Here is a 15,171-nt window from a genome sequence, read left to right as displayed (position 1 = left end):
AAATTCCTTGCCAGGGAATATTGGTGGTTTATTAATGTGAGGAAATGCTGGCATAAACACATGGATAGATCTTTTTTTCCTTACAACTACAATAAGATAAAATCTAATATTATTGTAGGCCCTGTGGGAAGAGATAACATGTTCTATTGACTTGCACATTTAAAAACTAAACCTACCAACATTGTAAAGGATGTATAGTAGAAATCAAGCTAGAAACAATATATAATAAACAAGCTATTAAATTACTTGCCTTCATTGAAACACCACTTGAAAGTGCTTTGCAGCACTGTAAACAGTCAAAACATAAATCCCTGCAGCGGATGAAAAAATTACCACTGATGAGATAAGATGCTGTTTCAGAAGAGACTGGAAGACTGGAGAGGAAATGAAGGTGCTATAGAGATTCTGTATAGACAGTATAGTTGAGACCGTGTGGAGGAAAAATTGGACTGCTAGGATGAGTTGAGGTAGTAACAGCCACAGGCAATAAGACTTGGTTTGCTGGCATTTTACCTTTTCTTGTAATGCACAAGAATTATTACATTTTTGTTACATTTTCTTTTCTTCTTTGAATCCATGAGTATTTTAGAAAATAGAGGACAATTAAAAGAGTAAAACTAAATTACTTAGATTCCTGTAGCATTTCTTTAAAAGTCTAATAACTTTTGGGGGAACCTGTTTTCAAGTGATCATCAGTTTGTCAACACTGTTTACTCATTCTTCTCAACCTCTTAATTATGTTTTTTTAATTGCCTTTATTGCAGCATGTGGGACATTTTTCTCTCTCTCTTTTTTTTTTTTTTTTTTAATGGCACTGGCATATGAAATGCTACTTAAATGATGAATTCATTTCACCTAACTTTATCTAGCTTAGGTGAAGTTTGGTTGTGTACGCCGGAGTTGGCAACTGTAGTTAGCAACTGTAGTTATTACAGCCATTACAGTGGGTTAAGAGAAGCAGGTTTTTAGGGAGCATGACCTCTCCCAGCCATTCTAGGCATCTATTTTGGAAAAAAGCTCTCTTTGTCTCTACATTGACTATAAATGGAGCTTGAAGTGACTGGTTTAGGTATAGATGTCTACATCAGGTCAAATGAATCATAACCTGAAAGTTGTACTGGATATTCCCGATTACTGAGAGCACTGATTTTGACAGCAGTTTTGTAATAACTTGTAGAAGTTGTTTCCGTCTTTTGCAATACCTGTGGGTTCGGTGAAGTGTCTGATGAAGAAGCAAACACTTGCAGACTTTTTGGCTCTGCCTAAGTGAGGAACTAAGAGCGCACCTTGCCCACAGGCAAACATGTTGCAACATAAAATGCAAATTGCTTGTAAGAAAAATAGAAGCATTAAAGACACAGCTCTTTATGTGCCCTAGAGGAAGAGGAGAAACTGGCAAGACCTTGGTAAGACAATTCAGGGAAGACTCATTTGACACAACCATGATGACACTCATATTATTGGTGTTAAAAGTCTTGACTTGTCACAAAACGTACTTTGCTACAGATGTAGTTAAATAATGGACAAAATAGTTTAGTACCAACAAGGAAAAAAGTTCACATTTAATACGCCTTGTTTCACGTTTCTCTAACAGGACAGTAGTTCAGAGTCAGCTCTTTGAGCATGATAAATATCTTACACAAAAAAATAAATTAATAATGTTTGTATATACAAAAGAGGACAACTGGTAAAACTTAATCACAGTTGCTGCTCAACAGCAATTCTTTCAAAGACGAAACTCTGGTCATATATGTGACAACTAAGACTGTAATTCAGCTGGTTCATATAACAAAATAGTGTGGCTGCTATAGACAAAAATAAAATTCTGCAGTTCCTTGACTATAAAATCGCTCATGCTGCTGCCCTTATCTCTTGACTATGCTCTTGTTCTGAAACAGCACGGGAGGGATTTATCCTGTCAGGATTTTGTGATAGTGTTTGCGGTCGCTGGAAATCTGTATGAGAGAGAAAAAGTCCCACTCAGCAGCAGGAGGATGACAGCTACAATCCCAATAGGAATGGCAGCGCCAGCTTCCTGCGCCGCTGGGCTGGAGGGCATATCGTAAGACGGAGGAAAAGCGATGCTCTGGTTGTGCGTTACCGAATAGAAATTCCAGCTCACAGGAATCAGGACGCACAGACCAGCGAGTATGTAGAAGCAGCCACCCACCAGGAAGAAATGGGTAATGAGAGTTTTGCGAGTGACTCCCATATAAACATTCCTCAGAGCAAATATTGTGGCAGTCACTCCCAGCAAGCCCATGAACATGGCGATCAACAGGAGACCCTGAGCAGCATAAATTTCGTGGGGGATGGAGGAGTCATAGCCACTGAGTTTGTGGCAGAACTGTTCTTTATAGCCAGGCGAGACGTGAAGGTAACTGATGAAGCAGACTTTCCAAATCCCCACCCAGGCAACACCAGAGGAGATGATAGTGGTGTTGTCCACGTGCCACACTCTCCATTCCACCATTCCCATTGAAATGGTGCACAGGATCCAGCCCACCGTACCCAGAGCGAAGGCGGCTAGCTGGAGGTGCGAGCTGCGGGCCAGGGAGCTCATCCTCCGGAGGTCTTCTACACTGTCCCAGACACGGTTGCCATGCGAAGAGAGGCACTGGGAAGAAACTCGGTATAAAATTACAAAGGCAGTTATTATTTGGGTGAATAGGTGAACCTGTTAGTGAAAAAGGAAAAGCAGGAGAGAATATGTGCACAGGGGGAGGGTGGTAGTCATCTTTCCCCAGCTGTAATGAATTCTTGAAGTTTTAGTGTCCATAGACAAATAGCATCTGGGTCTTAATTCTGTATATGTCATTGTATCAGAAGGAGAAGAAAGGGTCTCTGATTAGCTCCCTTTACAATCTCCTTTTTACATTCACAAAAGGAAATTTCACATCTTCTTCCAAGTTATTTTCTTCCCCGGTAATTAACCATTATGCTCAAAGATCCTTATACACATTACGTGTAATAGGAGCCCTAGGGTTACTGGCTAGTAGAAACTAAATCTGACAAAATCCGCAGATCCTGGCTGTTGCAAGAGATCCTACGAAGCAGCCGCAGAAGCCGCTCTCCTCTCCGCTGGCAGCCGCGATTTCGGTGCAGCGGCCAAACCCAACAGACCTTCTGCTCTTGTGCCGCCTTTACTGAGAGCTGCTGGGACCAGCGTTAGGCGGAACGCGCCGCAGGTCAGAGGCACGAGCAAATCCAGGCCACAAAGTCTAATAACGACCACTGAACATTGACCTTTTTTAGATTATTTAACCGTGAATGCACCAGCAGAAACACTTGAATTAATCAGAAATATATAGTGCTCTGTGCAGGGGCTGGAGCCTGGATCTGCTGCCTTTGCTTTCCTCCCCTCAAACTTTAACCAAGATTTCTTCAGTGTTTTACCTTTGCAAATCACACTCATTCATAACCTGCCCAACTTGTCCAGTTCAAATCATCCTAACGCTGTAGTGGAAAAGATTTTAGTCATTTAACCTAGCAAAAGATTTTAGGTTTGTTTGCTGGCTGTACATTCTAAGTGCAAATTAGGGTTTTATGCTAATAATAATTAAAAAATCTGCTAATTTCCTACATCTTTCATACAACCTTCTGAACAATTATAGGAATGATCTGTGATTAGAGAAGATGTGGCCTTGAATTTATTACGTAGATCTGAGAGGTTCTAGGGATCTTTATGAGTTATCTAAAATACCTTTTCTGCTGCTCCCATTGCGTTCAAGACTGAAGAAATACTGTACCAAGTTCACTCTAATAATAAGACGACAGATCTGCAACTTTTCTAGCAATAACTTTTCTATTTACTTATCTTAAACGAACAGATTCAGTGGGTGATACAATCTAGTTGCAAAAATCCATCTGCGGAAATCTTAAATAAAAAATATCTTCAGAACAATACGGCCTTAAGCAAACACTGTCCATCCTCTCATACTGGTGCCCACCATATACTTACTTCAGTCCTGAGGCTGATGCCGGTGATATCAGGATGGGACAGAATGAGTTTTGACGCCAGCCAAACACGGCAACATCTGCAATTTTATCGTTTTGGACTCCCCATTCATCTATGTATCTCCAATAGAACTGATTTCCTGTGGGACGTATTAATCTCCATTATTGCAAATGTACATTTAATCCCTTCCTGCACAGAGGAAATTGCTCCAGAATAGCCTTCTGTGTTTTTATCTACTTAAACCAAAACCAATTTATAAATGGTTTCTCAATCTGCTACATTATTTACAAAGTGATTGCAAACCCCCCTATCTAATTAAGAGTTCTTACCAGCCACACAGCATAGTCGCCCCACAGGGCATTATGAGTGGTTTTCTTTCCAGTTCCACATCAAAATACTGTTGTTTCTGTACATGTCTAGGGGAAGATGCTAGACCGAAAAAAGCGTGATCAAAGGAGTCCTGCGCTGACTCCCTTCTGCTGCTGTTTGAATCAGTTGAGCACACAGAGGCCAAACCCGAACCATATTAAAATACCATTTTTTTGCAGAGCCCGTATTTCTGTAACACTTTTTGTATACATCACAAACATTCATTTAAACCACTTGCTGATATCAAGGTCGTAGAAGATAGGCAAGCAGGCCGATCCGTGTCATTGAGAGCTCTTCAGAGTATGGTATCAGTGTATTATCCTCATGGATTGAATTTGCCCACCTGTCTGCTCACAGAATTAAATGAGATTGTATCCGTGATTACCGAGCCCTCTACCAAACCTTCATGTGCTAAGCTACTTAGAATGGTGTCCAGAATTGAATTATAAAACTAAGAAATAGGAAAAGTTCTTTTTTTTTCCTGTGAGATTCACAAAACGTACAGAACAAGCTAACATGCAGGCTGAAAGAATTCAAGGCTTATACAAAAATTCTGAAAACGTAGGAGAATAACCAGCTAACACACAGATGGGCTTTAGATGAGGTACCAAATGTCTAGACACAAAAAATTGCTTATGTAGGAAATGATTCATTTTGGCTCATTTCTCCACACCCTGCCCACTGGAGCTTATTTGACGTAACGTGCTATCACTGACTTAGAAACAAATGAAGGTGAAAAAGAAATACTTCTGAGATCGATGATGGAATTGAATTACACTTCTCATACTTGCCTGTGTTGGAAAGTCGGACAGAAGCCTCTGCTTGTGACCTCTTGGTATTAAGAGTCAGCAAGAAAATAAGGAACAAAATATCAAGGTGAAATAGTTAAGAGGAATTTGCTTGCCATGTGAAAACACGTCAAAATTAAAGCAAAGCTGTGGCTCCTGGTTCCAGCCTCTACCGTTACGAATATTAGTAAGCACCCTGTAGGTTTTGCTGGTCTCCTCAAGCGAGGACAGAGGTGTCACCTGCCAGACGCGTTCGTTTCAAGGGAACCTTCGGGTTAGAACGCGTTCGGTCCCCAGCGTCCGGCACAGACCCTCGGCCTTCCCTCGGTCCACGGCACACCGGGCATCCCGCGGGGACGCGGGCGTCGGGGACGCGCCTTCCCCCCGCCGTGGACCGAGAACAGGGTCGTTTTTCAGGAGTCCTGGGGCCAGCATTTCCAAAAAAAAAAACAACCCCAAAATAGAAGACGTTTCGCTTGCAGACGCCAAGTGAAACTGGGAGCGAGCTGCAGAGGGCGACGGCCGCCAGGATTTGACCCAACTCGGCGGCTGGGAGAGCTCGGGGAAGGAGGGAAGGGAAGGGAAGAAGGAAGGGAAGAAGGAAGGGAAGAAGGAAGGGAAGGGAAGGGAAGGGAAGGGAAGGGAAGGGAAGGGAAGGGAAGGGAAGGGAAGGGAAGGGAAGGGAAGGGAAGGGAAGGGAAGGGAAGGGAAGGGAAGGGAAGGGAAGGGAAGGGAAGGGAAGGGAAGGGAAGGGAAGGGAAGGGAAGGGAAGGGAAGGGAAGGGAAGGGAAGGGAAGGGAAGGGAAGGGAAGGGAAGGGAAGGGAAGGGAAGGGAAGGGAAGGGAAGGGAAGGGAAGGGAAGGGAAGGGAAGGGAAGGGAAGGGAAGGGAAGGGAAGGGAAGGGAAGGGAAGGGAAGGGAAGGGAAGAAGGAAGGGAGGGAGGAAGGCAGGAAGAGAGGGAAGGAAAGCGGGAAGGAAGGAGGGAAGGAGGGAAGGAGAGAGGGAAGGAAAGAAGGAGGGAAAGAAGGAAGGAGGGAAAGAAGGAAGGAGGGAAAGAAGGAAGGAGGGAAGGAAGGAGAGAGGGGAAAGTAGGAAGGAGGGAAGGAAGGGAGGGAGGAGGGAAGGAAGGAGGGAAGGAAGGAGAGAGGGAAAGAAGGAAGGAGGGAGGGAAGGAAGGAGAGAGGGAAAGAAGGAAGGAGGGAGGGAAGGAAATAGGGAGGGAAGAAAGGAGGGAGGGAAGGAAGGAGAGAGGGGAAAGTAGGAAGGAGGGAAGGGAGGGAGGGAGGAGGGAAGGAAGGAGGGAAGGAAGGAGAGAGGGAAAGAAGGAAGGAGGGAGGGAAGGAAGGAGGGAGGGAAGGAAGGAGGGAGGGAGGGAAGGAGGGAAGGAAGGGAAGGAGGAGGGAAGGAAGGAGGTAAGGAGGGAGGGAAGGAAAGAGGGAGGGAGGGAAGGAAAGAGGGAGGGAAAGAAGGAAGGAGGGAAGGAAGGAGAGAGGGAAAGAAGGAAGGAGGGAGGGAAGGAGGGAGGGAAGGAGGGAGGGAAGGAGGGAGGGAGGGAAGGAAGGAGGGAGGGAAGGAAGGAGGGAGGGAAGGAAGGAGGGAGGGAAGGAAGGAAGGAGGGAAGGAAGGAAGGAGAGAGGGGAAAGTAGGAAGGAGGGAAGGAAGGGAGGGAGGAGGGAAGGAGGGAGGGAAGGAAGGGAGGGAAGGAAGGAGGGAAGGAGGGAAGGAAGGAAGGAGGGAAAGAAGGAAGGAGGGAAAGAAGGAAGGAGGGAAGGAGGGAGGGAAGGAAGGAAGGAGGGAAGGAAGGAAGGAGGGAAGGAAGGAGGGAAGGAAGGAAGGAGGGAAGGAAGGAAGGAGGGAAGGAAGGAGGGAAGGAAGGAAGGAGGGAAGGAAGGAAGGAGGGAAGGAAGGAGGGAGGGAAGGAAGGAGGGAGGGAAGGAAGGAGGGAGGGAAGGAAGGAGGGAGGGAAGGAAGGAAGGAGGGAGGGAAGGAAGGAAGGAGGGAAGGAAGGAAGGAGGGAAGGAAGGAGGGAAGGAGGGAAGGGGGGAGGGAAGGCGGGAAGGAGGGAGGGAAGGAGGGAAGGAGGGAGGGAAGGAAAGAAGGAAGGAATGAGGGAAGGAAGGAAAGAAGGAAGGAAGGAGGGAGGGAAGGAAAGAAGGAAGGAAGGAACCTCATAGCAAGAAGAGTGACAGGGCTGGGCGGGTGGCTGGGGCTCACAGCAGCCCTGACTTTAGCAGTGCCCTTCCCTTAGGTTTCAGAGAGAGGCATTCCTGTCGGAAAGGAAGAATTTGATCCATCACTAACTTGCCATTCACATAAAAAAAGGGAAGAAATAATATTTTTTCATTAAATCTATTGGTCCCTGTGCAAATGCCCTCTCCAGCCTTCTGAGAGAAAAATGCGAAAGTTCAGTCCCTGCGTGTTTAGAGCTATACTTGATAAAATACAGTTCAAAGCCCAGGTGATACGGCAGTCTGTGCTAACACAGACAGCATTGGCATGATATATTGGCTGGCTTCATACTTCGGTAATTATATAAATATTTTGAATTAATTTAATTAGTATAGAAAGATTACCTATAGGGTCTGAATAATATGGTGATGTAACACGATATGAAATTTCCTAAGGCATATGAACTCATATTCAGTCAGCTACAGGCAGTCTTCTGAACAATTAGTTGGTGTTACTGGCATGCGGTTCTTGATGTGGAAGCTCACTCGGAGCTGCAGATTTCAGCATTCAGAGTTTGTGTGCCAGCTATTTCATGGGATGGAGGTAGCCTACAAAGGCAGACTTGACAGGAGGAACAAGCTAGGCCTACGTGGTGTGTGTGCCAGTGGGCAAAAAACATGACTGAAACCCCTTTTCACCCAAAGAAGCAAGAGAAGTGTGTTAAGAGGCGGCTACAGTTCCATCTCTTGGTGTCCCACGATTTCATCAACGCTTTCATTTCAAATCCATTCAGTCCAATCCAACAAGCATTCTAGCAGCTTCTGGGGACAGTCTTTGGAAAGTCTAGACACAATAGCTAAAAATGGAGAGTTGCTTCTACAGGCTTCTCGCCCGATAGTCCCTTGCTATCATTTCTTCTCTCTTGATACATCTTTCAATTCCTTCATTAGAAAGGGCTTTCCTTCATAGATGTATTTTTAACTAAATACCCTACCTGAGTAAAAACAAAATGTAAACTTGCTAGCATTCAATCGAAATTTGCACAGAGAAGACAGAAGCTAACTGTAGAAGACGACACATGCTAGTGAATTCATCCAAATACAGAAACGTGAAGGATCCTTTTGTCTTTATTGCTTATTTTTATTTAAATGAAGCATTGCACAGCGGGTAGCTGCTTATGAAAAGTGTGTTGAGCCATTGCCCGTATACTTGAGGGACAGAATGAGACAGGACTTTCCCCCTCTCAGTTACAAGAAACAGATGAGGATGCCCAGGAGCTCTGTTAACTTTCCTACAGCTGCAAGCTTGCTTCTAGGGGAAAAAATGCAAGCAAGCTGCTCTCTCAACTGCTAAGTGCTTTCAGAGAGGTTTTTTTTGGGTCATCTGTGCATTGGGCTTACCTTTAAAAAGACTAAAATGAAATGCTGCAGTCAGTAAAGGTCAGTTCTCTCTGGCCACAGTCCCATCTCCTAATGTTCTCAGCAGCAGGAGCAAACAGAAATGGAGCTATACTTGAAATTTTGTCAACACTTCTTTTACTTCCAGTAATTGCTAGTGACAAAAGGCTGGGGCTATGATAGCAGTTCTCAGAGTAGAGAAACCTAAATGGCACCAAATGCATTTAACTTCTGGAATTAAGATTGGTCCTCTGAAAAGCTGTTTAAATTACGTGCAGCAGTCTATATGCATCAGCTGGGTTTCAGATCTGCTTTCTAAAACTCAACCTGCCTTAAGCTCCTGAAAACAAAGATTTAAAAAACCCTGCAGGTAAATGCAGGGAAAAAAGCTAGCATGTTTTCTGAATTAGCGCATTTAAATATAAATGGGCCTTTCAGGCTACTGGGTCTCACACTCCCTCATGGGGTGAGGGTCTGTGCCAGGGGCTGACGTCCAACTTGTAGGGTGGCATAAGAGACGTCCCCCAACCACGCAATCACCTGCAAGACTTGTCTTTAAATGCATCATTTCACATGATGGGTTGGTTGAGGGCCAGGTGGCACTAGCTTTCAGCGGCGTGGAGTTTGCAATTTAGCAGAGGTCCTTCAGAGGTTGGTGTGTGCTAGGTAATACACTCCCCAGCAGCAGCAGCCCCTCTGCGGTATCTCCTGCCCTTCTGGGACCTGAAGCCCCAGGCAGAGCGGGATGGGGCAGTCACCAACACCTGGAACATGAGATCTCAGACACAGAAAGAGGCTGCAGGGAAGTGTGAGATGGAGCTGGGGCTTGCCATGGGAATTTGTGGAAGTCTTACACAAACTGCATGATCCTTGACGTGATACTCAAAGACTGTACTAATGCTCTAGACCCTTGAGTTCAGATGTGTCTGGAACAGAACTTCAGAAATGTTTTTTACCCTTCTGTCATCACTGTTTCACAGCACAGCTCTGGTTCAAGTGTGGCTTTATCTCTAAGGTTACCTTCTTGCTGTGGTCCCTGCCACAAGAGTTGCCAGCAGTGGCTGCTAAATCAGTCTATTCCTAGCTTCTTCAAAAGACATTTAAAAAAACACTCAGCGTGGCAATTCTTTTGCTCCTATTTTCTTAGATACAAAGTTTGCATTTATGACCCCTTCCTTGAATACAGTCTCCCTGACATTCATGAAGTCTTGAACCCTGATGTCTCATGTTTGGGTTTCAGTTGTCACAAACATACTCATTTTCAATTAGAAAAGACAAACTAGTAGGGCATAGAGTCTTAAAAGTCATTACAGAGAATCTCCAGATTTAACACACCTTATGTACCCCCTTCCTCCCAAATGCCAATATCGAGTGTTATGAACTCCGCTGCTTCCACTTTCTCATTGTGTTTCAAAACAAGGAAACCAAAGCAATCTTCACTTCTCTTCCGTCAAGTAAGAACACATTGAAATTTAGCTGTGTAAAAGTTCTTCGCCTATTTCAGGAAAAGATTTTGTTTGATTTGCTTTGGTGGTAGGATGAAGAGAAACTGATACACCTCACTGGTTTTTCAGGTCCTAATTTACTTTTCTGTGGTTGAGCCCACCTTAAGCTCTTGTTAAATAAGGAAATGTCACAGGCTTGTAGGCAGTGAGATGGCAGTAGGCTTGACCTAGGACCCACATGACCCCATATTATCATAGTTTCTACAGATTGTTTTGCCCCTGCCTTGAAGGGAGCTCCATTTAGAGCCCAAGTAGAACAGTTTAGGGACATGCCAGGAATGAGAGCCCCCCAAAACCCAAGGCAGATACACTGGCTGTGTTGAGACGGGATCCTCTCAGGAAGCTTCAGAAAGCAGAGGGAAGCCCAAAAGCTTGCCTGCTGTGGGTGTCTGGCAAAGAGAAAAGAGCACGAAGGGGTCTGAAGTGTGACTAAGGCAACCACATCCAGGTCCCAGAGAGCTCACACGCCACTGGGAAGACGAGGGCACTGAGTACAGGCGTGGGGCATGGGAAGATGTCACCCAGGAGAAGAACGGGAACTACTGCTGCCTGGTGCTCTGCGGGAGAAATGAAGAACACCTGAAGCACCCAGAGCATCACCTGGTCAGGAGGCAGAAGCGTTGCCCGTGCTGACGGCGCGTAAGGAGCTGCCCACGGAAGGGGGAATCGGGGAGCACACGACCTGCCCTGCACGCAACCTGAGGATGAGGTTTGCTTCGTAGACATCGGGTGGGTGGTTGCAAGGAAAGCTTTCCAAAAGGACAGGAGACAATACTTGTTTCTTTGTAATTGATAGCACAGCTAAAATAAAAAACACTAAAACGATGTAACAATAGAAGAGTGAGGTGTGAATCTCCCTGTCTGCAGCCTGTCTGCCTGTTGAAAGATGGTTTTGCTTTAGGAATTCTACTGCAACTTGTAACCACCTTGAAGAGAAAGTTCATGATAAACTCTTCCTATATAAAATACACAGTTATTTTTCCCAGCTCACGTAAGCAGGAATCGATTTATTTCCATTTATTTCATGTTTTAAGCAACTATTTTTGCTTTAGATGTTGCCAGGCACCGCATGGATTTTGAAATTAACGTTCAGATCCTGCTTTTGTAAAGTTTTATAGCCTAGATACAGCTTTATTAGTCTATACTGGATATGGTTTACTAACCAAGTCCTTTGTTCAACCTAACTCTTGCAGCAGAAAGGGAGTTTGAAAAAACCCAACAGCATAGTAATTAAGAAGGTCTCTTCTTAGCAATATCCCTATGATTTAATGCTTGAAAACTTAATTCTTCAATTCCCAGTTGGGAAAACATTCTTTATAAGGAACAAATAAATATTTAAATCTCTCTCCATCTGTTCTCTATCAGCACTTCATAAAATAAGTCATATTAAAAAAAAGGAGACTTACTTCTGTGAGTCTGAGAGTTGCCTAAGACTTTGAAGCAGCGTCAGCTGGATGAAGCAAGTTCCAGAAGAGAGGTGGAAAATAATGCCCGTGCAAATTGTCCGACTTGTTACTCTACCAAGTAGGTACCTCACGGTTCCTCGTCACTCTCTCACTAGGTCAACAGAGATGTAGGAAGTCAGTTAATCATTAACATATTCTAAAAATATGAAAGCTGTACCATATGCCATTTTTTCTAATTGCTCTAAAACACTTACCAAGGTATATAGATAACTCCCATGGAAAATTCAGTTTTCCGTAAGATACTTTCAGAAAATCTGCCTTTGTGATTACATGATCTTCCGGCCTGAGACCACCACGATGTCCCCGCCTGAAGGGCACAGAATTCTCATCTGAGAGAGAATGAAGTGATTCCATAACCCTTTCTTCTTTGTTAGAGTTTTCCTCCTGTACTTATGCAACCCAAATTAGTGCAGCTCTGCAGTGGGAAGAAGTATAGGGGAGAAGGAGGAGATTTTCCAAGGAGTAAACTCAAGCTGAACTGGTCTCTTGTTGATACTTCTGTACAAACAGTACCATGCTTGCTATCTCATATACTTTTTAAAAAAACCAAAACCCAACACTTTTTTTATTATGTTTGCCTTGCTTTTATGTTATGTTTGCCTTGCTTTGTGGTTTTCCCATGAATGTTATCACAATGGTTCTTACAAACGGTAAGAGAGTTCTTAAGTCCGTTCTGGTTTCTCCTCTTTGACACCTAGCATAAACGATGCTAATCGCCAAACGGTGCACTGGCCCCTACAACAGGAGGACATTTCCAGGGCTGGTGTTGAAAGACGAGGAGGTTTATTTCACTGAAGTATCCTGAAATGGGAAGCCCTCATTGAAAAATTCTCACTTGTAACACGCACCATGGCTGGTCATTGCCACCACTAAAGAAGGCTGCAAAATGGCATTAATCCATATCCTTCAGTTTTCTGCATTCCCCTTTAATCCAGTTCCCCTCCCCTCTTGCTGTTACCTTCCAGCTGATGCCGATTCGCTGGTTTCACGTGCAGGGGCCACGTGAAACATAGCAGCCTGGCTACGGCAACACAATCTTACCTTCTTCTGCAGCTCACCAGGCTGGGATCTCCTCTCTGGCTGGTCACAGCTAGATGGTGTTAGTTTGTTGCTCAAATTCAGCTGCTCGGGCTTTGCTGTTGCGTGCCAAAAAGCCCTGACACATACAGACCCCGATGGGCTTGTTGTCATGTGTTGGGCTTGAGTGTGGCCTTTTGACACGGTGATGGGTCTTGCTGATTCAGAAGGACAGCATCCTTGGGCAGGAGGCAGCTGGCAGACAGATTCCTTTTCTTGGATTTAATAACTGTGCGAGACAAAATTTGGAGGCAAACCTATCGCTGATCGTACATATGAAGCTGCTGCACCATGCGATAGGAGCGGCACCCTCTGTGCTACTCCCTGAACAACACTTCTTTGCCCCCAAATGCTGTATTTCTGGCCTATTTCTTCTCAGTCACAAAAAAACCCCATTGTGACACTTTAAAGATTAAATTGTACAGAAAAATAATAATTGCGATATATTTGTCGACCGCCATCAGCGCAGTAAAGTTTAATTCAACTGGAAATCTACAGTGCTTAGTCTGTGATAACATAACCAGCAGCATAAGCACCATTACATTAGTGAGAAATACAATACGCACGAAATGGAATGGAAGAAAGATAAGAAGCAAACAACAGTACTAAGTTTTTTTTCTTCTCATTATACGATTATGACTTCCATAAACGTGTTCCTTTTTAGTGTATTAGTGACAAATTATTAGGAAGCAGATGGAAATTAAGTAAGTTTCTGACTGCCTTATTTAAAGGAACACATTTTACACATCAGACTTTATTGTTCTTTGAATGCCAATGATTAATACTTTTTCAAGCAGAAAACATTTGTTTTCTTCCTCCTGTGGCCTTGACCCAAAGCACGCTGAAATCAGTGGAAATAGTTCTGCTGACTTCAAAGACCTTTAGATCAAGCCCGGTCCCTTCTGTGGTTTACAATTTCATTGTTAAATACCACAGAACAGGAAATATTTGTTTCACGTTATTTTTCCTTTCATTTGCCACGTTGAAAAAACCAGCCTGAAATCAAGATACTGTGCAAGATACATTTCCCAACGAGTGGTACCAAATAGGCAGCAGACAGAGCCCCGTAAACAGCTCAGGGGCTCAGGTACAAGTACTTGCTCGCTTTTTGTTTCGAGACAAAGGTTACTTCTCTCAGGAAACGCAGCAGCCTCCCTGCACACAGCTTGCCAGTCTGTGATCAGCGAATTGGGGATTAGGGCTGTTGCATCCTCCCTCTGTCACCGCTTGTCCTCAGCAGATCATCAGACCGACACCTCTCCAAATCCAACACTGAACCTAAGTGTGGGTGTCTAAACCCACAGCTCGAGTCTGAGAAAAATATTTGCATCAACACCTTTTCTAACCATATCCCTTTATGGGCAAGCAGTTGTCCTTTGCAACCCGAGAAATTCAGAGATGAGACAAACATCTCTACCAAACTCAACCGAACCCACATTACAAGTCCGTCTCAGCTCAGCGGCAGTAGACTCTCTGCCCACTTTGCCTGTGCCTCTTCATACGCGGATCACAAATACATTGCCAACAGTATGTTGAATGACATTGAAAAGCAGGACGCTTAAAAGATGAGGATGTGTTTTCAGAGAGCGCACGATAACCTCGTTGCAATTGTTGCCCCACTGTTGGGGCTAACCCCACAAAGAGCCCACTGGACACCTGCGTAGATAAACTCTACAGCTGTTGCAATAACAAACACCCCAAAGCAAGATGGGCTTCTGAAAGGGTTAAAACCCTTTGCACCCCATTGCGTACGCCTTAGGAAGGGGGAAGAACTCTAACAACTCTTTTTTCCCCTTAACTTTTCCTGGATTGCCCTTATAACTGAGCTAGAAGACTCAGAAAAATTCCTGTGAAGAAGCTGACCCTTTCACTATCCATCAATTAAAAAGAAGGGGGAAATGGAAACACACAAAACACAGCTGCCCAGGTTTCTCCAGCATGGGTTGTTTAGAAGTTTTCTTCAGAGACTGGCAACTGTAGGTCCTTTGGAATGGGCTCAGTATTAGTTTTCGAAGCAAAATTGAGATGACAATTACAGACTCAATGATTTCAAGAGGGATGATTTCACTGTGATTGTGACTCAACAAGGGGCTGATTTAAAACCAACAAAATTTGTCTTTGGCTCAGCAAGAAATGGATGTTTTTTCCTGGAGATGCGGAACACGAAAGCTCGCATGCACAAAATGAAGGGCTGCTAAAATTAGATGCCCTCTTGTGGTTTGGGTAGGCTTCTGGTTATTCCCAGATACCCAAAAGTAGGTCATTTGAAGCTTAACAGACATTTCCCTCAGACTTGCTGACATTTTAGAGCTAGTAGAAAAGACCACCTGATGGGAGGATGTTATCAACATGTCACACTCCGGTTTCGCTCCGCCTTGGCAGCCTTTCTGCACTGCCTGAGCACCGCAGTGTTACAACGCCGGGCTTTTTTCACTTCCTTGG

The 15,171-nt window shown here is 44.4% G+C and overlaps 1 protein-coding gene across 2 annotated transcripts; it reads right to left on the bottom strand.

Annotated features, from left to right (window-relative positions):
- Positions 1-1,669: 1,669 nt before the first annotated feature.
- Positions 1,670-4,056, bottom strand: CLDN34 (claudin 34). 2 transcript variants are annotated; one of them, XM_049834328.1, is made up of 2 exons: positions 3,962-4,056; positions 1,670-2,617 (listed from the first exon to the last, which is right to left on the bottom strand). In XM_049834328.1, exon 2 carries the CDS (start codon positions 2,561-2,563, stop codon positions 1,919-1,921), a length of 645 nt encoding a protein of 214 aa, XP_049690285.1. In that variant the 5' UTR covers positions 2,564-2,617; positions 3,962-4,056; the 3' UTR covers positions 1,670-1,918. The 2 variants fall into 2 exon arrangements, with proteins under 2 accessions (XP_049690285.1, XP_049690286.1); XM_049834329.1 differs by having other exon boundaries at positions 1,670-2,628; positions 3,962-4,018.
- Between the last annotated feature and the right edge of the window lie 11,115 nt (positions 4,057-15,171).

The sequence above is a fragment of the Accipiter gentilis genome, chromosome 31 (genome assembly GCF_929443795.1).
Source record: "Accipiter gentilis chromosome 31, bAccGen1.1, whole genome shotgun sequence".
Taxonomy (NCBI): domain Eukaryota; kingdom Metazoa; phylum Chordata; class Aves; order Accipitriformes; family Accipitridae; genus Astur; species Astur gentilis.
The sequence above is the reverse complement of the archived record's forward strand: the minus strand, read 5'-3'. Positions and strand labels throughout refer to the sequence as shown.